Raw genomic sequence first — 26971 nt, 5'->3', positions numbered from 1 at the left:
CTCCTTGTTAGCAGCAAATAAAATATTTTACATTTATTTGCAAAAATATATTTGGATGTGCCTACCTGTGATGGCACATGCAGGGTAATGGCACGATTAGATATTCTGCTTCAAAGACAACGCCTCACCCAAATTATGTCACTGAGCAAGCAGAACCTTTGTGGATTTTTCATAAGAATATTAAGACCTAAAGTTGTGGTCTTAATATGTGGTCATGTTTCAGGGATACCAGAGGAGCCATTTCAAACTTCATCTGGTTTACTGGGATTGAATTGCTTGTTTATTTAAGTTGAAAACAACAACAAACAGACCCTGCAGCTTTCCAGGACCAGTTTTTGAAGAACCCCTGATCTATTTAACTACTTTAATAGCAAGTTCCAACTGAAATCCTGAACTATCATCCAGTTTGTTTTTCACATCACACAAAGGCTTACTTCCAGAAGAAGGAACTTTTCTTGTGACCTTTGCATTACATCACGTTTGTTTGGCAGGTGTTTGTTTCCAGAGTGACTTACAATATGAGATGATATTTATATCTTTTATAAATGCATCCCCCTGAGCGACATGAACAAGTCACAAATACCTCTCTTAGAATACTCCCAGACTAGAGAGATACAGCATTGCTAAAATATTAATATAAGCAACTATGCCAACCATGAACCATGATAACAATCATAAATAAAACAATAATACAATAACAGGTTCTACCAATGCCATAACAATCACTCAATCATATAGCAAATGCTAGGGTGAAGGGACTGGGCCCAGAATGAAATTTAGAGGTGGGTCATCAATCTGCATTTTAAGGCGGCCAGTGATTCTACTCTTGACCACCATAGGAAGCTCATTGCACCACTGAGGGGGGACATGGATATTTTGAAACGGTCTTCTCTTTGTGCTCCTCACAAACGTTCAAGGGCATCAGTTTCATAAAGGCGACGCGCAGACAGACAATACGCTGATTCAACCCACAGACTGTATAAAAATAGATTCAAACGGATACTGACTGAGGTTATCCAAATGAATAAAGATCTGTTATACGTACAACTCGAGGTCCATGGATTTACCGGAAGTCAGAACCATAGGTATTTCCTGCGACGTCACTGCATCTGGACTCCATTAACGAGTTTGGGGTGCTTTGGATAGAAACAACAACAAAACAGAGGGAGACGAGGCAAGCGCTCAGAGGTTGCAGTGGGGTTGCGTGAGCGGAGTCCAGGGTCTGACACTGGTCTTCCAGCCCCCGACTTAACTGCTTTCAACCACCGACACTATCTGCTAGGTAGCTAACTCTGGCCTCTGCTCCCCCCTCCTCCTCCGACTCGGACACAGGTGGAGCCTTGCCGCCACCGCGGAAGAAACAACGAGTCTCGGTGGCGGAGGGAGCAGGAGAGCCCGGTGCTTCAGTGACAGCGGGCCTCTCTGCTGTTGTTGGGGAACATTCAACTTTTGCGCACCCTCTTTCAGCGCCTGTCGCCAACTTCTTTAACAGAAACCCCGTTACTAATATAAACAGCGATAGCATGCAGGCCAACGGGGGAGGACAAGGACAAAATCAGGAGCTGTCCTGTTTAAATAACGCACAAAACGGAGAGTCGTCGTCTACCGGAGCAGCGCACTCCAATGGGCTGATTTCCAGTGCTAACAACGGTAGTACTGTCAGTACCAATAACGGGATTGCGGTCGGGACAACCTCAGTATCCGCAACTACTTCTACTGCCGCGGGTTCTGGCTCGGATGTCGGGTCTACCTTGAAAAAGAAAAAGCGTCTTTCTCAGTCAGAAGAAGATGTCATCAGACTGATTGGACAACATCTACGTGGGTTAGGACTTAAGTAAGTAGCTGTCCTGCTGGCTATCTAAATCTGTCCTTCAACGAACTTGTTATGTCTGTAGCTGGCTAGCTGTTTCGCTAGCTTGTGCCTTATGGTATATTATTTATGATTAATGACGTTTCGTTACTTGCTTTGAATCGCTATGAAAACAAGTGACGAAAAGTCCAGTTTGACAGATGGGTTTGTACGATACAGCCAGCTAGCATTAGCCAACAGGCGAATAACATTGCTGTATGTTCTAGAAATGTCCCCGCGTAACGAACGTAAATAAATCTTTTGTTTACATGACCAAATAAATAAATAAATAAAATTTTAAAAATTCAAACGAATTCAGTTGTTCATCAAAAGATCGAATTTTCAAGTTAACACGCCATTATATTCCACTGATTTTTGTAGCCATTATATTTGTGTCTACTTTGTTAGCTCGCGCTTGTTTATCAAATGGAATAGGTCGATTAAGCTAATGCTGGCTAGCTTGGCAGTTCTATTTACGTTTCACTGATACGGGAAAGTAACTTGAGACGGGTAGTATAAGCAGGTGTCAGCAAAATAAAAATGTAACTGTAACTTATTCTTAATATTTCGTTGTATTTAAAGAAAATTAAAAGTGTACGATTATGATTCTATTTTTCGTTAGTATTGGGATGAATTTAGCTAGAATAATGCTTGTACCAAGAAAATTTATATATCTTAGCTACATATTACAGACCGAAACTTTTTATTTGACAGTAAGAGCTGACATTACCGAAAAATAAGGGAAATTCAAATAAGAATGTCACCCAAAGACACACTGTTTCAAAATGGCACTGCACCGTACGTGAGTCGTAAGGAAAACAAACAGTAGCCTATATACTACTGGTCCCTGTGAATGTATAACTGTGAAATCGGGACTGAGCAAAAATATATCCAGTGTACGATACACATAGGTATCCGAACGTGAAAACTAACCATTATAAGAAAAGTGTGTGACGTAGAAGTCAGTCTGGGTTTTCAATGGTATTTTCTCAAAGGTGTATAAACATATGTCACCAGGAAAAACAATACAGTAAATAATAGGCCTACGTGGCACACAGTGCGTAAACCACTCTTCGGATTATAATATTTTACTAGCCTGTGCGACAGAATGTTTGAATACTCAGGAATCCACCAGGCTGACCTGCTCGTGATGAGCAAATTTTGTGTGCGATGAAGCGACGTATGGTACAGCACCACTCTGAAAAGCCGTGTGTTGGAAGATGGATACTGTAATGACCGAGGTCAAGTAAGGGCGCGTGCCATTACACTCTGCTTTGGATTTCCCTGCTTTTCCGACATCGTCAGCTCTTACTGTAACGTAACGCGTTTTTTTTGTCTGGAATAATTTCCTTTTTTATTATTTTATTTTACATCGAATCCAAATCCAAACTAACTTTGCTGCACTGAAATCAGCTTGACAGTTTGAGAAACTAAACTGTCGTAAGTGACGTATGATGACTGTATGCCTAGATCTTGGTTCTAAATATGGCCTATATTTGTGAAATGAGAAGAATAAAAATTTGCAGTGTTAAGACCATTGAACTAGCCAGTGCATGACGTCACATTTGTCGAAACTGGGGTTGTCAACTGGACTAAAAATGCATTTGAAGTCTGTTTTTTTAAACATATTAAATAATATTTTTATTTTGATTGCAACATTTACGTGAGTATTGTATTGTTCTAGAATGTATAGGATAATTTCAGGTGCTGCCTGTTTTGACCGGCATGGCCACAAGGAGGTGCATGAAGAGCATAAAAGCAAAGAAGGTTAACATTCCACTTTAAGATTTTAGATAGGTCGTTGAAGGATAGCAACAAAACAAAAGGCTGGATTGGTTAATCTATAGGTAAATAGACTGATAATTATCATTTATAACAATTACCTAAAGTACCATAGATTATAACGTCCTATCATCTAGGATGTGTATTGATATGCTAGATAGTGCATTTTAATCTAACAGTGAAGTCCTTATATTATATTAAGCACCACATTATTGTTCACAACATTAATTATTAATGACCTGGGGAACAAAATAGGCTACATTGTGAAAAAATACGGTTGCATTTCACTAGGCCGTTTATCACATCTTCATAACGGTATAAACTGTTTTTAAAAAAAGAGAAAGAAAAGTGTTGGTGTAAGGACATTCTCACATCGCTCTGACACTTTGCAGTCTTGTCATAATGTTGTTGTGTGGTAGTGTCGGCACCAGCCATTTCACAACCTTTTTGGTACGTTGTCACAACACCATGCGTCAGCTGGGTAGTCCATTAAACCTGCCAGGGACGCAGCAAGCAATGCTCTCACTGGCAGTGGGTCGTTTGTTGATGCTCGAATGTCAGAAGTTCTGTTGTTGTTCATTTTATTTATGACATGATCACCGTTAATGGATCGCTATGTAAGAGTCATGTGGCCCCAGAGGTCGTAAGCAACGTCGGCCAAAACTCTTTCGACTGTAGAGGGCATGGTTGTGCAAAAAATCATACAGTTGCCATTCTGCACCCATGCCCTTCCCATTGGCTGCATGTGGGCCGATTAACCAGCAGGTGGACCTTTAATATATGGGGAGAGTGAGATTGAGATACATAAATATTTTTTTATGTGCTTTTAATATTGTAATATGGCTTCTAGTCTGGTCTGCTTGTTATTAATGTGTTAACATCAGCCTGCCCAGGGACAACAGATGGAAATGAGCGATTTAGCTAAATCTGGCACATTTACATCACATAATAGTGATGTTGATCAATGTGTATTGTCCCTGTCAAATAAATAAATAAAAATAAATAAATAAATATGAAGGAATTTATGATGAAACAAAGAGAGTGGAAACAAGGGGATTAAATACATTTTATTAGCTTATTGGTGTATTAATGGGGTTTTTCCCCCTTTATTTTTTCTAAACTTTTGTAAACTATCTTTTGTTATTCTGTTTTTATTTGTGGTCAGTATAAGTTGCCTGATGGTGGGTAGTATGGCCAGAATCCATATCACACATTTTTTTTCAGATGTTTGGGTGGTACATGATACCTATCGTGGTATTTTGTGTTCATATGTTAAATCAGCTGAGTATTCATAATTACATGGTAAATAAACAAAGAATTTTGCTAGTGTGTTTTAAATAGTCAAAGTTGATTTGTTTTTCGGTTTCTCTGTATAGTTGTAAGTCCTTGGCTTGAATAGCGGACATATAACTTACAACATTAATCATCAGGAAACAATATGGTGAGCAGAACAATAATACTATGTAATAAGTAAAACATAATAATAATACTGCGCAATACTGGTTAGAGTATACCTGGTTTAGTGGTCATACCTGAAGTAGATTTTCAGAAAAATGTGATGTAGGCCTACACGATTTCCATGAAAAAGCAAAATGTGACTGAAATTGTAAGTCTGCTCGCTTATGGTCACACTGGTCAGGTATTATTCCAACATAATGCTTCCCGTTTCCCAATATCATTACCATCTCGCAGCATATAATAACAGGTGTTTTTTTATTTTTAAGAAAGCAGTAGAGTAGTAACAACATGAGTTCTAAAACATTTTGTTTTGTTCAACGTTAATTTAGGAAGAAATACGAAAGCTAGTGACAGAAATGTAGATTAGCCAGCTGTGCTTGATAACTGACCAGCGCAGGCTATGGGGAAATTGTGTGTCTGACTGTAGTGAAATGAATGCTGTGCATGCAGAGAGCTGTCTCGGGTACCGAATGTGTTCCTTGCATCTCCAATAAGCTGATTTAAATGCAGGTTCAGAATTCTGCATGTACAGTCTGGGCAAGATGGGTTCATTGTGTCCCCTTTTCATAAACAGCCACCATAGTCTCCTAACTCTTTTGTAAAAAGTCCTGCATTGCTACAAGGTCTGAATGGTCATATTGGGCCAACTTGACTAGTTGTAGCACCTCTAAATTTGCTGCCATTCTGCCTGACTGTAGGTAATTCAGCCTATCGTTATATTTACACATTTTTGTGATGTATTTGCCATTGTAATATTAATAAATTGTGTGAATGCAGTCTTTGTCTTGTTTGAAGTTAAAATGTCAGCCTTAATCTGGAGATTATCATTTACTTAATGGATTGATTTTTCACAAATTGGCCAATACTTCTTGGGTGGAAATACCATAAAAATAGCAGTTGCAAGAAAAGATCAACCAGTGGGAAAATTTGTCATTTATTTCCGAATCAGAAAAGTGCATATATATGTATATAAATATGTGGGTAATGTTTGTGTTATGTATATACAATTTGTATTGCTATATAAGTTTGTATGTGTGTGCTTGTGTGCATTGTGTATTTCACACACTGAACAAATAAGTCTATGTGAATGGGAACGTGAAACTGAACATTTTTCTCTCTTCTCCAGTCAGACGGTGGACCTGTTGATGCAGGAGTCTGGCTGCAGACTGGAACATGCAGCTGCAACCAAGTTCCGCAACCATGTAATGGAGGGAGAGTGGGACAAGGTGAGGTCTGGATTCAAGTGTGCCCCTGTAGAGCTGTGTTCAGACTGTACTTGTGTATAGCTGTGTGCTAGACTCTGCGTACCTGTATATGTCTGTGCATTATACTGTGCACCTGTGTACTGGACTCTGCATAGCTGTATAAACAACACTATATTATGTACCTCTGTACTGTACTCTTTATAGCTGTATAAACCTGTACACTATATTGTGTAATTGTGCACTAGACTCTGCATAGCTGTGCATAGCTGTGGACTCTCAGCACTGGGCTATTTATGTGTATGTGGAGCTGTTAACCCTCCTGGGGCTGTGTCTATGTAGACCTGTCAGTCTGTGGGATGAAGTGCTGAAAAAACTGAATCTCTCTCCCTCTTTGTCCTCCCCATCCTCTCTCTCTCTCCCCCTCTATCTCTCTCTCTCCCTCCCTCCCTTCCTCTCTCTCTCTCTCTCTCTTTCTCCCTCCCTCCCTTCCTCCCTCTCTCTGTCTCTGTTGTTCTGCAGGCTGAAAGTGACCTGAATGAGCTCAAAGCACTGATGCACTCTCCCAGTGCCATTGTGGTAAGCCAGCGCTGCTCTAACAGGCAGTATGAGTCCAAACATTGAGAAGTTTTGTATAAGTGAACAAGTCGTTTGAAGTTCCGTGTTACTGAATGCCAGTCTGATGTACTTGGAATGGAACTTCGTGCCCCTTTTGACTCCAGCAGTCTTATGCCCACCACAGTGCATCTTCCCAAGCAGTGGCACTGTTATCCCGCTACCTGTCAATTATGACTGGAGTGGGTAGTGTAAGAAACCCCTCAGACACACCGAACAGTGGAAGTATCTGAGTGGCGAAGGAATGCGTGTAGTCTTACCTGGTGCAAATGGAACAGGATTAATTTTATGTTATCTCAATTATCTGACTCCAAAATAATGTTTAACCTTTCCTCTGTGCTAACAGTTATGCATAGAAGCAGGCGACTGCTTTTCGCCAGTAGTGTGGCTTTATACGGATCGCTGTCTATCTTGGTAGACGCAGACATGCCTGTGGTTTGTGTAGCCTGCATAAATACAATTGTGTATCCTGCTGTGACACTAGTGTACGGGTGAGTGACTACGGGGTGCAGATATCTTGTATGCTAGGACCTTTAAGTGGTAAAAGTCAAAGGAATGTCAGGTTAAAGTGAATGTAATTTGTTGTACAGTATGTTAATAATGGCAGTATGCAATGGTGTGTGCGGAGTTAAATTGCTATCCGCATAAAATGCGTAGGAGACCATGTTGACGAGTCTCCTTGAACCATTGCACATTTCCCTTTGTATACTATAAGATAAGAGGAAAACCCTCAATCATAATATCAGTACATCAACGATCCTGCTTGCGCTATCTCTGTGAGCACATTGCACCGGATTAACCTTTGTATCTGGCTGGGCACTGACCCATAGATATCAAAACTTTAGTCCCACCACCAAAGAAGTCTTCCCCATGACATCAGCTTTCCAACAATACAAAACGTGATCACACTGTATTATGGAGAACCTAAGGTTTACATAATGCTGGTCCAGTAGGATGTTTTGCAACTGCGCACTGTCTCTTTATCACACCTACTGACTCCCTGTCAACACAGTAAACAGTCTGTTTTCCTTTGGGGGTCTGGTAAGGGCACACTTCTGTAAAGCGCCCTACAGTAGCATGCCAGAATGCATCGCTTCCTTGGGCAAGCACAAATTAAACGAGATTATGTTCTAACAGTATATATTCTAAGAAAAATAATGTGTATCGAAGGTCTATTCTAGTATCTAATCTATTGTCACAATCTTGCATGAACTCCACTTTCACTTGGTTCTGTCTTAGTACTTGTTTGTGTTTTCTTTTCATGTTATTTGGCTCCAGCATAGTTATGTTGCCTCTGCAACAAATTTTCATAATGATGCATTCGTCATATTTTCAGGTTGGATCTGATTTGACTTTATGGTCCAGACCTCAGGGTAATTATTCCTTTCCAGAGTTCCCAGGCCTTAGTTCCCAGGCCATGCTGGGGGAACTTGATCTGAATCAACCGTTCGCACATCAAGAAATGACACACAGTTCAGCAATAATAAACCGGCCTGCAATTGCATTTTAATTACAGTTATCACAAAGTGCCCAATTCATTAGCTTTAATCACTCATGTACTTCCATTAAAGTCAAAATGGTAGCGCAGATAGTGACAATTAACGGTCTCATTCATGGCTCAGTCTGCTTTTAATTATGAGTTCATTTTTTTAAATGCTTCAAACAACCTTAAAGAGTGTTCCATTGAAAGCACACTTCCACCACTTAGTCTAGCGTTAAAGCGACCGATAAAACGCAGCGTTACCTCAAAACAGCACCATACACTTATTCACAGTTGCAGCCGCAGTACAGGACAACAAAAGCAGCGTGAGTTATTCTTGTCAGTGTGTGTCTGGCAGCAGCAGTGTATAAATAATTAAGAGGTGTATTGCAGTGTACTGATTCTTGTACAGCACTTGAAAGATTTAAATTCCTGTCTGAGCAGACATCTTGTTCTCAGTTTGAAAGGAGGATGTTAGTCCTTTGAAGTGCAGTAGGAGTATGCAGGCCCAGGGGAGATGGGCAGAACAGTAATGGTATTTGAATAGCTGTATTAATTACTTAAAAAGGGAAGGAAATGAATCAATGCAGCATATAATAGTAGTCACGGCCGGCGGCAGCTATGGGCAGGGGTGGGCTCAGCCCACCCAAACGGGCGTCTTGCCCACCCAATAAAAAGTTAAGAAAAAAGAAAAAAAAAAATTTTGTTCAGCCAATGGAAAAATAGCACATAAAATACCAGTACCGTTCCTAAATTCTGATTGGGTGGGCAGCCACGGGTTGAAACGGCTAGTTTCTCTGATGCAGTGTACTGCCAGTACAGTATTTAATTAGCGGTATTAAAGAGCATATTGCAGGTTGGAGACCCCAGTGAATCAATGTGTAGGAAAATGATGCAGGAACTAGATGTTCATAAAAATATACTTATATGTACACACTAGTGACTTCTGGAGTCGTTTTTTTTGAGAGAGAATTTTACTTCGGCATCTAAAAATCGCCAACCCGGAAGTGACGTAACAGAAGGGAGAGCGGCCAAGTTGAACAAGAAGAAGAATGGATCTCAACGCTAGTTTTGACACAAGAGGTTGTAAATGTTTATACAAACGCATATGACGGACCACAGCCTTACCATTATGAGCCTGCTAGGCGTCTAAGAGACCAAGCACAGACCAGAGTTACAAGGAATAACGGTCAGAGGAGAGAAATTGAGTTGGTGTGAGGAGAACCAGTGGAGAACTGGGCAGGTGTCTTGGTGAGTGACCAGCGTTAGCTTATAGATATATCCACATTATATAATACCACTAACCTATTTAAAGACTCTCAATTTCAAAAATAATATATTTTGAGCAGTAATAGCAGTAATACATAGCAATATAACATTTTATCTGTGATTTTATCTGTGTTGATAGAGGCAGTGACAGTAAATCAATGACACAGTCCTATCCGCTTCTGTTTCGTTCCAGAAAACGATGTCAGCTAGGCTATCAGCAAACAAATGGCTTAGATATGCCCAGACGTCCTCAATAATAATAGTATTTTCCAAGAAATTATGAAAAATCGTTGACAACGTTTCGTTAGGTGCAGCGTCTTTTAATGCTACCCCAGAGTGTGCGTAAGTGAATGTGATGATGAGAAAAGATTAGGTTACGCTGACCTATAAAACGCTATTCCAAAAGCAAAAATAGACATGTTATACATTGTTAGAAAGCTTATACTCTCACCTACTGAATAAATGAATTGTCAATCAAGCCAGACCGTACTAAAAAGGGCGACAACGCCGTAATCAACACGTGTGGTATTACACACAGCTATTTTGGAAGGCACCCAGGCGTCACAAATGCGCGTATATTTCACAAACGGATTGTCCAAGACAATATATGACCACTCATTCTCAAAAGCGACATGTCTACGCGTAAAACCAATGGTAAGGTTGTATGTTTATTCAATATTTAGTCACAGATATTGACTGTAGAATGAACAAGTATCTATGGGCGTTAGCTAACGATATTAACGCTGTGTTCACATCACAACATTGTAAAGTTTGCTATCATGTATCAGGCTATAACAAAACTAGTATTGGTTGTCTAATACCGGCAGGAGTATTTTGTAACAAATGCAGCAGTGAAGTCCGTCTCTTCACCTGCACAAAACGCACCCAGGCACGAAAGCTAGTGTGCTCGATGTCCTGACAGGCTGGAGTTTGTGCAAACTGCACAAACACAATAATTTACCATGATGATACATGGTGAAATGCAATATAAAACTACTGAAAAAAAACCAACTCACTATATCACGACTGCTAAGACTCACTACTACTGCACATTGGGCTAATATGACGCAATGTTGAGAAAAAAAGGTGTTTTTAGGAGCTTTGCTCAAAACCGCCACTAGTTCCTCTGAATTTGTGCCCTTATGTCTTGTAAAAAATTTTCAAGCCTGCATTAACTTTTGGATGGCACTGGACAGCATCCAACAGCACCCCGTCCCCCCGTTGAGCGCACTGGGTGACACCAATCCTAGTGACGAAACTGCGCCCAAGTTGCCCACCTATTATTTCTACCAGCCCACCCTAATACAGCAGGCTAAAACCGGCCCTGATAGTAGTAGTAATAATAATGCATAATAATTCTTGTTACGGTGTGCCTGCTGTGCCCTCTCTCTCATACAGGAATTCCTGATTTCCCCTCTCTCCTGTAGCATAACTCTGTTTTCTCTCCTACAGTGTAACTCAGTGGTTATCTTAACACAGGATTCTTTTTACTACTGGCGATGACCCAGACTTGAATCGCAACTAAATAATAGCTCCTGTTTCTTTGAGCCAATTGTTCTTTGATGTCTGGCATTTGTTTTGTTTATTGATCGCAATGTTTACACAGCTGTTGGTAGTATTATGAGATTCAAAGAGGAATCGCTTGATTTGAATGAAAACGAGATGTCACACTTTAGCTAGCTTGCTGAACATGAGTAAATTAAATCTCTCCTATAGCATAACTCTGTTTTCTCCCTCTCCTATGATGTAACTCTGTGTTTACTCTCTCTGTCCAATAGCGGAACTGTTTTCTCTTTCTCCTACAGTGTAACTGTGTTTTCTCTCTCCTATGATGTAACTGTGTTTTTCTCTCTCTTATAGCATAATTGTTTTGTCTCTCTGCTATAGCGTATTTGTGTTCTCTCTCTCTCCTACATGGTAACTCTGTGTTCTTTCTCCTGTTACATAAATGCATGTTCTTTCTCTCCTACAGCATTCTGTAACTGTGTCCTTTTTCTCCCCTGCAGAAGATGAAGTTCCTGCTGCTGCAGCAGAAGTATCTGGAGTTCCTGGAGGATGGGAAGGTGTTGGAGGCGCTGCAGGTCCTGAGAGGGGAGCTCACGCCACTCAAGTACAACACAGAGCGCATTCACGTCCTGAGCGGGTACGCACACGAGTTTCATCCCTGCCCATCAGCCTTCTGTATACTCACCACCAATTTATTCACCACATATGCTCTAATTACCCCTTAATTAGAGCTACAACCTATGCTGTGGTTCAGTAAGACCGCGCTGTATCCATCTGTAATTGGTTATGGGAGAAATACATTTTCAAGCCTTGAGAACATGGTCCTACTTTCCACTGTATTTTGACTCAACTGGAGTCTTGTTGGCCCAGAGGGCTGTCACTGTTTTTTGATTGGCAAATTTTTTTCTGAAGAGCCGGTTAGTTTCATTTGACAAGAAATTTCTTCTTCATGTAGGCATATATTAGTAACATGAGCTTCATATTTATATTGCTTTTACATACAAATCAAATGTATGCCACATTTACTGTTGGTCCACACAGTAGGACTGGGAACAGGCTCCACCCCTAGCACCATCTAATTGGCTGGTGTTGATGCCACCTGCATTGCTGTTGTGTGATTGGCCAGTGGTGATCTCCTCAGGTATCTGATGTGCAGCCATGCAGAGGACCTGCGTGCCAAAGCGGAGTGGGAGGGCAAAGGGGTCAGCTCCCGCTGCAGACTGCTGGACAAGCTGCAGAGTGAGACACCCGCGCACACACACACACATACACTTATGCATGCACACACATCCACACACATGCACATGCACACACACACAGGCATACACACATACTTGCACTAGGGTTGCATGGTATACCTGTACTAAAAAAGTACTGTGGTACCAAAATTTTGAAATGGTACTATTATACCAGCATTTTGCAAAATTCAATACTTTCAATGAAAATATACCTGAAATTGCTTTCTATTGCAGCAAAATGCTTGCCATCCAATGATTTAGGATAAATACTGTGCCTTTAAGAATTGAATAGGGGCAGAACAATGCATGTATTTGTCCTGAACTGTTTGTTGTGGGACTTTTGGTGCAGTACGCACTGCAAACCAAACAATTACAGTCCTGTTTTAACGCATGTGCAGAACCTTTTTTGTGCGGAACTTATATTCAAAACTCTGAATCCCTCCCGATGACCTGATGTTAATTTTGTTCAGCAAGACATTATGGGCAGTTAGCCACTGTTTATATTTTAATAATAAATGAAAAGCAGTTTTATATTTTGCGTTTCATTTTTTTCTCTTGTACCAAAAATGTACCGCACTATGAAGTCAAAACCAAGATATGAACTGAGCCAAAATTTTTGTGTGCAGTTACGCCCCTATAATTCTACAGAACTCTTTAAACCACCACCCCGATCTCTTGGTCTCTTCAGGGACTTCAAATTCCAGTGGGTGTGATTATTACAAATACATATATGAGTGCTGTACGGTTGTTCACAAATTGCTCACATCTTGAGTAACGTTATTTCTGATTTTGTTTGTCAGATATTGTGTTAATAAATAAGTTAAATAAAATAAGTTTTTAATTTAAATTTCATTCTATGAAATATTGGTTGTTAGTGAATTATCATGTTATCAATTTTGTATCGATATCAAGGTACCCAAAGCTGGTAACAGTATCAAAGCCAAAATTTTGGTATTGACATTAACATGCACACACTCACACACACACACATATACATGCATATCATACACATATACACACACAACACACGCATACATTCACACACATAAATTTGATTCTATGTGATTTGCGTGTGATTTGTGTGTGGTTCTATGTGTGATTTCGTGTGTGAATGTGTGATTCTGTGTATGATTTTTGTGTGATTGTGATTCTGTGTGTGGTTTTGTGAGTGATTTTGTGTGGTTTTGTGTCTGATTGTGTGTGATTTGTGTATGATTGGGTGTGGTTCTGTGTGTGATTTGTGTATGATTGGGTGTGGTTTTGTGTATGATTGTGTGTGATTGTGTGGTTTTGTGAGTGATTGTGTGGTTTTGTGTCTGATTGTGTGTGATTTGTGTATGATTGGGTGTGGTTGTGTGTGTGATTTGTGTATGATTGGGTGTGGTTTTGTGTATGATTGTGTGTGATTGTGTGGTTTTGTGAGTGATTGTGTGGTTTTGTGTCTGATTGTGTGTGATTTGTGTATGATTGGGTGTGGTTGTGTGTGTGATTTGTGTGTGGTTGTGTGTGACCGCGTGTCTCTGCTCCCCGCAGCGTACCTGCCCCCCTCCGTCATGCTGCCCCCCCGCAGGCTGCACACTCTGCTCAGGCAGGCTGTGGAGCTGCAGAGAGACCGCTGCCTCTACCACAACACCAAGCTGGACAGCAGCCTGGACTCGGTGTCCCTGCTCCTGGACCACGCCTGCAGCCGGTACAGCCTGCCCCAGCCGTTTGTACCTCCCCTTTCTCAAAAAGAAACATTCCTGGCTCCTTTCGTGTCTGTGTTCTTGCTTAGTCGCTTTTTTTGTTTTTTGTTGCAGAAAACAGTTCCCCTGTTACACTCAGCAGATCCTGACGGAGCACTGCAACGAGGTTTGGTTCTGCAAGTTCTCCAACGACGGCACGAAGCTGGCCACGGGATCCAAAGACACTACCGTCATAATCTGGCTGGTGGACCCGGTGAGTGCCGCCCTTCCCCGGTTAGGAGCGGGGAACTGATCGCACTGATCAGTCCTGAAATGTAGAAAAATATATCACAGTGTTGAAGGCAGAAAAGTGAGGGATATTTCAAAGTGTGGTTCAGTCTGCATATTGAGTCACCGGGATGTGGGTACCTGGGACTGGTGTAAATGTGTCTGTGTGATTGGCAGGAGACGCACCAGCTGAAGCTGCTGAGGACCCTGGAGGGACACGCGTATGGAGTCTCCTACCTGGCCTGGAGCCCTGATGACTCCTACCTGATCGCCTGCGGCCCGGATGACTGCTCAGAGCTGTGGCTCTGGAACATACAGGTACTGTAACACGCCTGCTTATACACACACACACATTCACATGTATGCACGTACACACAAACACACATTCATACACACACACATGCAAACACATTCACGCATGCAGGCACACACATACATATACACACACACATAAACGTACACGCACATGCACACGCACACAGACATGAGCGTGCGCACACACATGCAGACACACACGCAGACGTGCACACAAACGCAGACACACACACACACACACATTTATCTTTAAATGAAGATTGCATTACAGTACATTCTTGACCTTAAGTGTTTTTTTGTTTGAACTTTTTATGGCGACATTAGCTGTAACATGAGCAGGTGTTTCTGGCAGTGTTGGGTTACTGTAGTAATCCTGGGCCCATAGGGTGACGGTTCTTGGAAATGTGACAAGAGGGTGTCTGCTGAGAACACAAGCACAATAAAATTAGCACAGATAAAGTTAGAAGCGTGAACCTTGTGTGTGTGTGTGTGTGTGTGTGTAATCCATGTGTCTGTATTTATGCATGTGCCGTTAAGATCTATTTTACAGTATGTTATGTACAAGACGTTACGTGCATTTCTTTCACGGTACTCTTTTTTTAACGCCGATGTGCCATTTCAAACCCAGTCGTGTTTAAGTGAAGCGGGCTACGTGACACGCAGGCTGCATGAACATCGGTTGAGAGGCTGTTCATGTCCCCAGAGAGCGGGGAAAGTGACCTTCTGCCTGTCTGTGTGGCACGTGTACACACGCAGGATCACAAAGACGAAAGTCCAGTAGTTGCAAACGAGATGATCTCTGTAGCCATGGAAACTCGTGCCTGAACAAGGCCATGGGGGAAAACGCAGGAGTGACTCACCTTTCCCCCCCCTCCTTCCCCCCGGTGGCCAGACGGGGGAACTGCGGACGAAGATGAGCCAGTCACACGAGGACAGCCTGACCAGTGTGGCCTGGAACCCGGACGGCAAGCGCTTTGTGACCGGAGGCCAGAGAGGCCAGTTCTACCAGTGTGTGAGTACATGTGGGGCTCCTGCAAGTCCCTAAAATATTACATTTCATTAAGTATTTTATATTGCTTTAAATGTATAAAATCAAAGGTTGTGAAAGTGATTTTGCTTGAAGGTGCCCCAATTTCCTTGAGTTTATACATTTTACAAAAAAATAGAACTATAAGGTTATTGCAAACATTTTAAATGGTCATGAAGGTGTTAAAATGGGCCTTTAAGTGCTTGTGTGTTTGGCAGTGGAATTACAGCAGGAACCCTGTCTCAGTGCACTGTGAGCTGCTGCTTTAATAAATGATGGTTGCTGTTGCTTTGTGAGGGCCTTTGAGTGCGGTCCTGGTAAAGCCTGCTTGGTTTGATTTGTGTGTGCTGCAGGACCTGGACGGGAACCTGCTGGACTCCTGGGAGGGCGTGCGGGTGCAGTGTCTGTGGTGCCTGAGCGACGGGAGGACGGTGCTGGCCTCCGACACACACCAGCGTATCCGTGGATACAACTTTGAGGATCTGACGGACAGGAACATGTGAGAGATTCAACTTGCCTAACAAGTCTGATTCCCCCTCCCCCTCCTGATGGGGTATTTATGCCTGTGTGTATGAGAGCAGTCTGTGTCCGCTGTGCATTGTTTGTGTCTTGTGTGTGTGTGTGTGTGTGTGTGTGTGTGTGTGTGTGTGTGTGTGTCTGTATATCCCTGCCTGCTGCATATCTGTTTTCTTCTGTGGTGTGTGTTCATGTGTTGTGTATCTCTGTGTGTTTGCTCGTTATGTATGTAAGTGTATGTCCGCATGTTGTATTTGTTTGTTGTGCAGCTGTGTTGTGTCTGTATGTTATATATCTGTGTTGTGTGTGCAGTATCTTCCTGTTAGTCATACGTTTTCACATTGTGTGCGTGTGTATACACACGTTGTGTGCTGATCTAAGAGTCGCTGCTGATTCTGTGATGTTTGTCTTCCACAGAGTACAGGAGGACCATCCCATAATGTCTTTCACCGTGTCTGAAAATGGAAGATTAGCTCTGTTAAATGTCGCCACTCAGGTAGGCGGGGTTTGGAGCGTAGGGGGAGGGGCTTGGCTCTGAGGCCTTTGTAAGTATAAATGCTCTTAGAGCTGGGATAGGATGGGGTTTGCGCAGCTGCGAGTGAGGTGTTGAGGTACGTGGGAAGTGCTGGTGCCCCTGATGGCGTGTGTCGCCCCCTGTTGGCTCGTACAGGGAGTGCATCTATGGGACCTGCAGGACCGGGTGCTGGTGAGGAAGTACCAGGGTGTGACCCAGGGCTTCTACACCATTCACTCCTGCTTCGGAGGCCATAATGAGGACTTCATCGCCAGCGGGAGCGAAGGCAGGCGCTGTTCTCTACCTCACTGAGATCACTTCCTGTTCCCATGTTCATGCACTCTCTTCTGTCTGAGTACAGAGTGTATAAGTCTCCTAGAACAGCCCGGGTGTGTGTGTGTGTGTGTGTGTGTGTAGAGTCTCTGAGCACGTCGCAGGCGTGTGTAGAGTCTCTAAGAGCATTGCGGCTGTGTGTAGAGTCTCTGAGCACATTGCAGGTGTGTGTGTGTGTAGAGTCTCTGAGCACATTGCAGGTGTGTGTGTAGAGTCTCTGAGCGCATCGTGGGTATGTGTGTGTGTTTGTGTGTGTGTAATTGCTCCTTTCCTCTCCTACGCCCCCCCTGCAGATCACAAAGTGTACATCTGGCACAAGCGCAGCGAGCTGCCCATCGCCGAGCTGACCGGACACACGCGCACCGTCAACTGCGTGAGCTGGAACCCCGCCCTGCCCGGCCTCATGGCCAGCGCCTCGGACGACGGCACGGTCCGCGTGTGGGGCCCCGCCCCCTTCCTGGACGTGGACGCAGAGGGTCTGAACGGTAAACCACAGTTCCTGGTACCGCTGCAGAAATATTACGCCACTAATACAGTTGATGCTTCTGCCTTTACTGGAAAGAAATCTTTTCTGGTACGCTAGTGCCAGCACACGTGCTGGTAATATTACTGGAAATAGATCACTGTAATATTATTACTGACACCTGTACAGGAGAGCGATTATACAAGATCATCGATTATCGAGCATTCGACAAAGCCGTGTAATAACTGTTTTATCCCACAGTTGCAAAATTCATCGGGGAAGCATGGCTGTGTTGTACTTCCATTACATACTTTCAGGGTTCTATTACTGACGGTTTGTATTGGTATGGTGTTTTCCCTAGACCACCCCAAACTGGATGGGAGAACTAACAAACCACTGGGCCAGGTTATATTTGTGAACTGGGGTAATAATGACTGATTCAACCCCTCAAACTGGAGGACTTCGCTCTAGTTTCTGGGGCTCAACATTTACAAAGATGTCCAGTTCTGTCGCTTTATAATGACATCCAGCGTTCATTGTAATCTATACTGAAAATCAAAATGAGCGTTCTCTGTTCATGTCTGTTTTTTGACAGATAAAGGGAATGAAATTTGATGTTGGATATTGTTTTGGTGTCTGTGTGATGAACTGATTATTAGTTGACCAACTGACGCTCAAGTAAACTAACAGATTAATAAGCACCATGTAATTTAGTTAGCGGGGGGGTGAAATGACGCTTTTTTAAAGTCCGTCTTCTTCTCCCCCCCCCCCCAGAGAACAGCTGCTGCACCATGGACAGTTGATGGTCACCACAGAGAGGGAAAAAACTGCTCTCAGTCGATGGGTACCGCAGAGAGGGAAAAACTGCTCTCAAATGAATCAAATTCAGATATGAAGAGATGAAAAGGAGGTGAAGGAAGGAAGGTTTCATTTTTGAAGCGGGCTGCGTATATGCGCCCAGCCACGGCGAGCGTCATGGCGGAATGTGGACTAATCATTGGAACTGAACCGTCAGGAGGCCTGCCCACGACCTCCTGACCTCTGACCCCTGACCCGGACACGTGACCGGCTGCACTCCCTGTCTCATACCCCCCACTGCCTGAAGAAACTCGGCCCCCTCCGCCCCACTGAGTGTGACTCACCCCCATACCCGCTTCCAGCCATCCCCCCTCCACACGCACACACACACTGACACTGACACACACACACACACACAAAGGCACAGACACATACACATGCACACACAGACACAGAAACACACACACACACACAAAGGCACAGACACATACACATGCACACACAGACACAGAAACACACACGCACACACACAAACCAGGGGACACCAGAGTGAGATATCAAGTTTATTTATTTCATCTTCTGCTCTTTCCTGCACTTTGGGGATTATCATCCAATACCCCTCAAAAACAGATGCTTGTTTGAATTTTTTATAGTTATATTATATTGTTATAATTTATCAGTTAAATAGAGAGACTTGAATAATGGAAATGGTGTGTTTTATTGCAAAGTTTTCTGGAAATCTCACTTTCTCCCTTTGTTTCTCTGTTAAAACCACACTCACACAGTTAATGGATGGTCACACTGAATTATAGAGAATTTTAATCAGAATGATTTGCAGGGATTTTAACAGAATCTGACTAATTTAACCAGGGAACAGAACTACACTCAATGACTTTTTTTTCTTTTTAGTTTTATATTCATCTTTAATACTGCATTTCATCCCCATCCCCCTTCCTTTATTTTCTATTTCCTTGACCTCCGTGAATATGTTTTAAAAAAATCTGATTCTTGCCCATGTGACCGGAGAAGGCGCCACAGACTGGGGGACGTGGTTCATTTGTGTGTGTGTGTGTGTGTGTGTGCACGCTGGGGGGTGTGGGGGTGGGGGTGGCAGGGGTTAATATGGGAGCTTTTTCCCTCTTGCGCTTTCTGTCACATTAACCCCGGGTGATGGCATGCTGATGAGGGACGTATTCACCAGGAGTGCTAACACGGAGCCCAACAACCACAACTCAGCACTGGAACCCCGTAAGTCCTGCTTTCCTCTCTCCTGCCACCCTCTTCTGCTCCTGCCTTTTTTTCTCTCTCCCTTCTGCTCTCTCCTCATCTTCCCTTCCTCTCTTTCCCTTTTTACTCTTCCTCTGTCCCCTTTTCTCTCAGATTCCCTCCAGTAGACGGGCATTAACGCTGTTTTTGCTTTGCAAATACCTTTGCGGTGGACTATTTACCTTTAACTGCTTTTCACCCTGTGTTTTATGGATTTTTTGTTACTAATTTCTGTTGTGTCATTTCTTTCCCGTTATATTAAAATATACCTTGCCTGTGGGTCCCTATAATTTATACTTTTGTGCATCTCTTTAACTTTTGCACCGTTTCTAAATGTATAACTGTATACTTACACTTGAGATGTTATTAGGAGTGCTGGTAGGATTGCATTACGGCCCATTTGGCCATTAACTGAAACAGTGAAGTAAGACTTTTGCCTGATTTGGTGTGCTGTATATTAATATGCTGTTTGATTATGGTATATATTATAATATACGCCAACTAAGTCACAGGCTACTTGCTCTGAATACAGTGTCTCACCTGCATCAGGTGAGCCTCCAGTTTTTATCTCATACCACAGTGAAGCAGTAACACACAAACACACACCTCTCCAACTTAGAGAAGCATAGAGGTGCTCAAACTTCTTATGCAAGTTCGTTTTTTTGGTTTTCTATTTTTTCTGTTTTCAAAGCTTGTATCTTTTTAGTGACCTCGCTGTAAAGCCTTTGCCAGGTGAGATGTCTCTGGGTATGACTTTTGTTTTGTTTTGGGTGGAGCAATTGGTTCCGAGGACGTATTTGCATTTAAATGTGTTACTACAAAAGTGATTGTATTGTTATGTTATGTGTTGGAGAAGTGTTATGTATGCATATTTTCAATAAAGCATTCAGGGTTTTAAAAAAAGGAAATCTAACAAAAGGCTCTTGTGTGTCTTGTCTGTCCCCTTTTGAGTGAGGCTGCGTTGGGTCTGCCAGGTAAGGACAAACCTGTAGCATTTTTTGAAAACAGGACAGACAGGTATACGGTTTCTTTCATTCGGACTTTTCTCTAAATCCCTCACCCTCCCTTGTCAATTCAAAGTGCAAAGGGAGAGAAAAATTAAAGACAAATACTGGTTTTCAGGTGCAGGAAGGAAATATTTTTGCTATTATCCCTTGACCTAGAGCTCTGCATAAGTATATTTGTAGACTTACATTTTTAGGTCTTTTAATACAACTGGTATGTGTAAATTTACTTTCCTCATATCCATTTTAATATGGATTTTATATAATTAATATACAAAACTACCACTGTAGGAGTCATCAGAGGATATCAGATATAGAATTCAGTTTCTATAGCATTAGTACTTATTTGTGGTAAGCAAAACCTGTAGGAATCAAAGAAGTGCCAGACATATGTTAACCAATTTTGGTATACAGCATTAAAGGTGAATTAAAAATGTACAATGCACAATTTATGATACTTTAAAAATGTACATTGAATAAAATACGAAAGAGCCTTTTGAAATACCAAGGTTTCAGACTGACCAATCACCACCCAAAACATACTGTGCTGTCATAATGGGAAAAACGTGCAGCTCATTGTTTTCAACCTTTCTGTTCTTTTCCAGTTAACTGTCATAGGATTCACACCAATCTATCAAGGACCGGGAAATGCAAATAACCCTACAGTAAACCAATGCAGAATCAACAATTAAGCTATTATTAACTTAAATGCTGTGGGTGTGTAGGAGTGTGTTTTTGTAAATTAAGACTACGACATTTCCAAAATACTTTATTTGGTTTGGGTGCAACCTGACAGAATGGAACACAATATGACAGTTTATCCCGTTCCCATGTCTGAATGATTTTTGTTGTCCCAAATGTTTTTTTAAAAACCTGTTTTATTGTCTACCAATATTTTACATTTGAGTCAGTCAATATATTTTGCTCTCCAAATAGTATTCAAACATTTAGGAGACCCCCACAAATGAGGCAAAATAAATGCATCCAAAATAAAAACATTACAAAGACCATTTTTAAACACTGAGAAACACCCATGAATGACTTTTTTCAAATACACTCAGCAGCAATGAAACACCTCCAATTGAAACTACTTCACCTGTCATCTTTTCATTATTACAGTCTGGCCTGGGAGAAACTGTTAGAGAGAGAGGGAGATCTCACAGGGGCACTTAGAGAAAGACATGGGGAATGCTTTTACACACAGAAAAACCTAGGAGAGACTGCAGAGAGAGAGAGACTTGGGGGAGACTCACAGATTAACCATATTTGAGACACTTTTTCAGGAGAGTGGTCACTGAAAGGGTACAGTTAAACTATGAGAGGGTAAATTTGATTGATGTGGGGTAAAAGCATTTAAATCTGCCTCGCTCATTAACCATTACAAACACACTGAATGTACAATACAGTATTCCAGCAGAAAACTGGAGAGTATGGAGTGTAAGGGTTGTGTCTGGGGAGTGTGTGGTGCATGGATACCTGGGATGTGAAATTTAAATTTGCCATTTAAACTACTCGCAAATTCACACAATTCACATGAACAGCTGTGAATACATCATGAATTAACAGGCAATTTAACACGCACGACTCCATTTTAAGGGTCCCCTTGCCTGCACCCTGAGCATCACCGCAGGGTCCGGTCTTTCGCTCAGGAATGCACACCCGCGCACGCGCACTCGCACACACACACACTCACGTACACCGCACACACCTGCAGTGCCACGCATTTGCACAACTGTACCGTAGCGCACCCACACAGTGCACACTCTCTCACAAGAACAGAAAACAAGGGTCTAAGTCTCCCCTGGCTGATTCAGTGCAGTGGGGAGACTGCGTGTGTGAGCTGTATTGCCACTCTCCTTGTTCCAGGGTGCGGAGGGGGGATTGTGATTTGGCACCTCTCGAGAGCATTGATGCTATTCAGGCAGACAGGATGACAAACAGGACGAGTTTATCGCAGCGGAGAGAAGACGGGTTCTTAGTGTGCCATTCTGTGTGTGTGGGTCGCTGGGTCTCAATCGTTGATCAGGGCCAGAATCATGCTGCGGGAGATGGGAGGTAGCTCATAAGCAACGTGAAATACAAACAGGAAGTGCACAAAATGGAGGATGGTGTCATTCAGCTGGGCCTTTAGGATTAGTGTCCCTGCGGTGCTCAGCTTCAGTACTCCTCTCACTACTTAACCAACTCTGTCCCAATGAACACCCCAGAAAAGTGTATCATGACTATTCAGTTTTTGCAAGGATAACTCAAACAACTATCAGGCTACTATAATCCTGCCAGTATGTCATGTGCTGAGGTTTAAGGGGAAGTATGCACAGTTAACTGTGTCACCTGTATGGACAGATTAAGAAGGTAACGTCTCACCTGTACAGGTAGATGAAGAAGCAGAGCAGGTGGAAGCCAAGTTTGATCATGGCCTCCTTCATGTGTGACTTCAGCTGACCGCGATTGTGGATTTCCGTGGGGTCAAATACTCCCATGTTTCCCATGGGCACATTCAGGTACCTAAAGCACAACACACAGCGAGAACAGCATACAGTTATATATCCATTATCCAGCTCCAGTGATTTCTTTTTAAACAACCGCCGTCCTCACTTTTTCCCCTCCAAATCTGGCATTTCCAGTTGTGCCTCTGCAGTCAACTGCACCTGTGCACAAGCGGTACTGCAGGTGAAGCAAGCCCACCGTTCTCTGGAATTCCGCAAAGGCGCAAACTGAAGCTCACCTGTAAACATTCCAGGCCGCCACGGGCAGGTTGAGGAGGAAGACAAACCAGTGCATGGAGATCAGCATGAGGACTGTGGCCAAAGCCTGACCCACAAGCTCCGGAACAACCCACTGCAGAGACAAAGAGAAAAAGCCCACACACCGAAGATGACACGTACAGAAGCCTCAGAATACTAGTAGCTACAGTTCTTATGATAAACTTGTTTTCATGCATTTAGATGACAAAAATGTTATAGTTTTTAAGTAAACGCAAACAGGAACCAAGTAATTGCGTAAATAATGCAGCCCTGATTGTTATGAAGGAAAGTTTAGATACTTACAGAAGCTTCTAGTAACCTGCAGGATTTACAATAGTTGGTATATGGGGATTTAAGTGGTTCTGGTCTAAAGTATGAAAATACACTGCAAGTATCTTGTCTACATATTAGCCTATTATTCTCCAAAAAAAAATGTTTAACCACATATTCGGTTGGAAATATTTCCCATGGTGCATGCAAACCTGAAGGCAAAGCACTCAAGGAAACGGTACATGCAAAAGATAAACAAACGACATTCATATTTATAATTGTGATAAATTCTATAAACGCCTTTTCACTGGAAACAATGTCACCCTGCAAGATACTTTGGAGTTCGCCTACTTTAAGTGTCTTTTCTTGCTTTAGATCACAAACCACTCAACGCCCCCATGCACACCACAGTAAAAGCAGGTGGGTCAACTTCTCTAAGCATTTAAAATAACCCTCATTGTACACAAAAAACTGTCGGGGCCAATCGAAAACGGAAACAGCAAAACTCCCAAGAGAGTCAATTGTAAACATCTGCAGCGTCACACGTTTCTTTCATTGCAAAGCAGTCACATCACAACTTACTTTGTTTAACTTTGAACAGCAAGCTCTCGCATTGATGTAGTCACATTCTAGGTCCGAGAGAGTGATGATCTGCGCTGGTTAAAGATGGTTATTTCGCAATGCATTCAGTTAGTACAAACTGTCCAAAGAGTTGGCGGCAAGCCATTCTGTTGCGAAAACCGAAATGGAAAATCAGCAGTAAAACACGCTTAGATAGACTAGCCAATTAGGAAACTACAGACGAGCAACAAATGTTACACGGGGACTTACAATACAACGAGAAAATTCTTGGTTTAATCAAGGAATCAACTGTCTTTGCATTGTCAGCTTGCTAAGTAAGCTAGCGATATGTAGTGAAGGAAAACGTGTCTTGCCTTCAGCTACCTAATTAATACTCGACAGGCTTGCATAGCAAGCAATAATGTATTTGTTTAAACTAGCTAACTTGCCAGCTAGTTACGAAGTCCACCCTTTTTCAAAGGATCATTGCTACTTACTTAGTCAGATAACATAAAGGAACAAGCATTTTCAGTAGCTAAGCTTATAACTAAGTAACTAAGCTTTGATTTTTATACGGACTCTGTTCGTTATTAACTAAGCTACGATTTAGTTTACCAGACACAGGGGAAAAGGATACGAAGTACACCGATAGGAAAATCAAAACGCAACAGTCAATAAGCGACAGAATGAACACCGCCGCCTCCATTTTCAACTTCCTTATCTAAAGCCAGTTCCGGAGAAATCACGTTTTCCAAACATTAGCCCGTCTTTTCTCTGGCTGGGATTATTCTGTGTGACTGCCATCTACTGTACTGGAGTGTAAATCAGTCCATTTCGAATGTGCAAATTGTACCGAATATTCTTTGACATTATTTATTAACCAGGGCTGCCCAACCCAGTTTCTGGAAGTCCACAGTCCTGTAGGTTTTCATTTCAACCCAAGTTTGGCTGATTCTACTAATTAGCAGGCAGCTCAACAACTTCTCTAATGTTAGCTGTTCAATTAGGTGTACTTTAGAGTGAAAACCTAGGATGGTAGATCTACAGGAACAGGGTTGAGCAGCCCTGCTTTAGACACAGGGGGCTCATTCTAATAACTTATATTTACCTCCTTGCTTCCTTTCCTCACGTCCTTTACTAAGCTGCTGGCTCCACTGATCGAAGGACGCAAGGAAAGGATGCAAGGACAGAGGAAATCGACAAAACATGCATGAGGCAAATGGAACATTCTTGTTCAGTCAAGCATTGGTTCAAAATCATGTCAATTACAGACGTAGCAGATGGGGAGAGGTGGATCCGCTGGTCAATCATTTATACGTCACATGTTCCGAAAGACATGCTTATGCAAAGGATGCACTTGTGTGCAGATCCCTTGTGCTCCCCCCCCCCCCCCCCCCTCCAAAAGAAAATATATATATATATTATATATATAATATTATAATCTACTTATACAACTGGATATTTTATTGAATAAGTTCAGGTGAGGACTGACCTGCTGTCTAAAGTGCAATAGCTGAATAAGTCCTCACTGAACAAACATAGCCATTTCCACCAAAAGTGAGCTTTTGTAAGCTTTAAGAAGTGATTGTAAAACTGTATCTAACGGCACTTATACATTATCATATTCATTATAATTTAATTAGCCTCTTTGCTCAGGCCCCCTCGTGGCATAGACACCGGTGTCTACATCACAAAGCTGAAACCAGCATGTTTCACTATAGCCCATTCTTACTTATTCAAACTGGCACAACATATAAGCAAGCCATCGGCTAATAAATGCCTGCTCACCATGATGCGGTACTTATGTTAAGTTTGCTACCTCGTTTAATTAGTGTTAAACTGAAGAGAGCTAACAACACCAGAACTGCGGTAAACAAAATCAGTTAATACGTGACCAATTCAGACTGCAATTCAAAGGAAACTGTCTGTTTTCACAGACAAATTCCACTTCAGACAAATAGTACCCCCATATCATTGTATCTATTGGAAAGTACCATAATTATTTTATGCGAAATTTCAAAATAAAAGCACTTCAAAAATCATATCGCTACAGTTAATATATGACCAAATTTAGATTGAAATGAAAAGAAAACTCTTTTTCCACAGAGGAATTATACATCATCAGTAACAAGTTTAAGAATTCTTGGAGAGGTTCTTAATTTAGCAAAACACAGGTAAATACAAGTTTTAAAAACTTTAATTATTCACACTTAACAAAGAGTGGAGGCATGCTGTTTTTAAACCACTTTCGCAGTCAATATCTGCAGCTTGGTGAAAATGAGTTGAAAATTTTGTAGTTATATGCCCATCATTGTTTGACTAATTGCAGTTTAATAAGAGCAAATCTTATCAAGAACTAAACTTGACCGCTAGCCATACGATTAGGCAATTCCTTTGCGAATCAAACAAAAAACATATACATATCAAGTTGTATTTCATAGTATTTTTGTAAGAACACACTGCTAAGACAAAAGTTGCAGTTGACCTGCCAGTGGGGTTTGAAAGCACCCAGTATTAGGCACCAACACACAAAATAGCAAACAATGTAGGGGGTTTTATTACGGCTTTTCATTTATACAACACCAAATCCTGAAAAACACCAGACTACAGCGGAAAATGTATTTAAACCAAAGTATTTAGAGAGACTAAGCTCCTTTGCCTCAATGGGTGTGCTGCCACTGTAATAAGAACAGCAAATGCCCTGAGGTCATGGTTTTACTTCATCAAAGCCTTGTAATTAAAATCAAATACCTGACCTAGACACTAATTTCTGCAGGCACACATGGCCATGTCATAGCCCTGGTTGGCT

At 42.0% G+C, this 26971-nt stretch overlaps 2 protein-coding genes across 5 annotated transcripts; one reads left to right on the top strand and one right to left on the bottom strand.

Moving 5' to 3' along the window:
- The first annotated feature begins 1082 nt into the window (after positions 1–1082).
- Positions 1083–19734, top strand: wdr26a (WD repeat domain 26a). 4 transcript variants are annotated; one of them, XM_035421413.1, is made up of 14 exons: positions 1083–1834; positions 6216–6315; positions 6814–6870; positions 11662–11798; positions 12303–12400; positions 13933–14107; positions 14199–14337; positions 14529–14669; positions 15559–15678; positions 16047–16192; positions 16627–16705; positions 16880–17009; positions 17350–17532; positions 18294–19734. In XM_035421413.1, the coding sequence occupies exons 1-14, from the start codon at positions 1524–1526 to the stop codon at positions 18320–18322; spliced, it is 1845 nt and encodes a 614-aa protein (XP_035277304.1). In that variant the 5' UTR covers positions 1083–1523; the 3' UTR covers positions 18323–19734. The 4 variants fall into 4 exon arrangements, with proteins under 4 accessions (XP_035277304.1, XP_035277314.1, XP_035277296.1 ...); XM_035421423.1 differs by having other exon boundaries at positions 1084–1834; positions 13933–14089; positions 17350–17541; XM_035421405.1 differs by having other exon boundaries at positions 1084–1834; positions 17350–17541.
- A 1606-nt stretch (positions 19735–21340) lies between these two features.
- cnih4 (cornichon family AMPA receptor auxiliary protein 4) lies at positions 21341–24915 on the bottom strand. The gene is made up of 5 exons (XM_035421442.1): positions 24800–24915; positions 24184–24252; positions 23313–23425; positions 22952–23092; positions 21341–22626 (listed from the first exon to the last, which is right to left on the bottom strand). The coding sequence occupies exons 1-5, from the start codon at positions 24866–24868 to the stop codon at positions 22599–22601; spliced, it is 420 nt and encodes a 139-aa protein (XP_035277333.1). The 5' UTR covers positions 24869–24915; the 3' UTR covers positions 21341–22598.
- Positions 24916–26971: the final 2056 nt, after the last annotated feature.

This window comes from Anguilla anguilla, chromosome 1 (genome assembly GCF_013347855.1).
Source record: "Anguilla anguilla isolate fAngAng1 chromosome 1, fAngAng1.pri, whole genome shotgun sequence".
In the NCBI taxonomy this organism is placed as follows: domain Eukaryota; kingdom Metazoa; phylum Chordata; class Actinopteri; order Anguilliformes; family Anguillidae; genus Anguilla; species Anguilla anguilla.
Note: the sequence above shows the minus strand (reverse complement) of the source record. Positions and strands in the feature narration are given on the sequence as shown.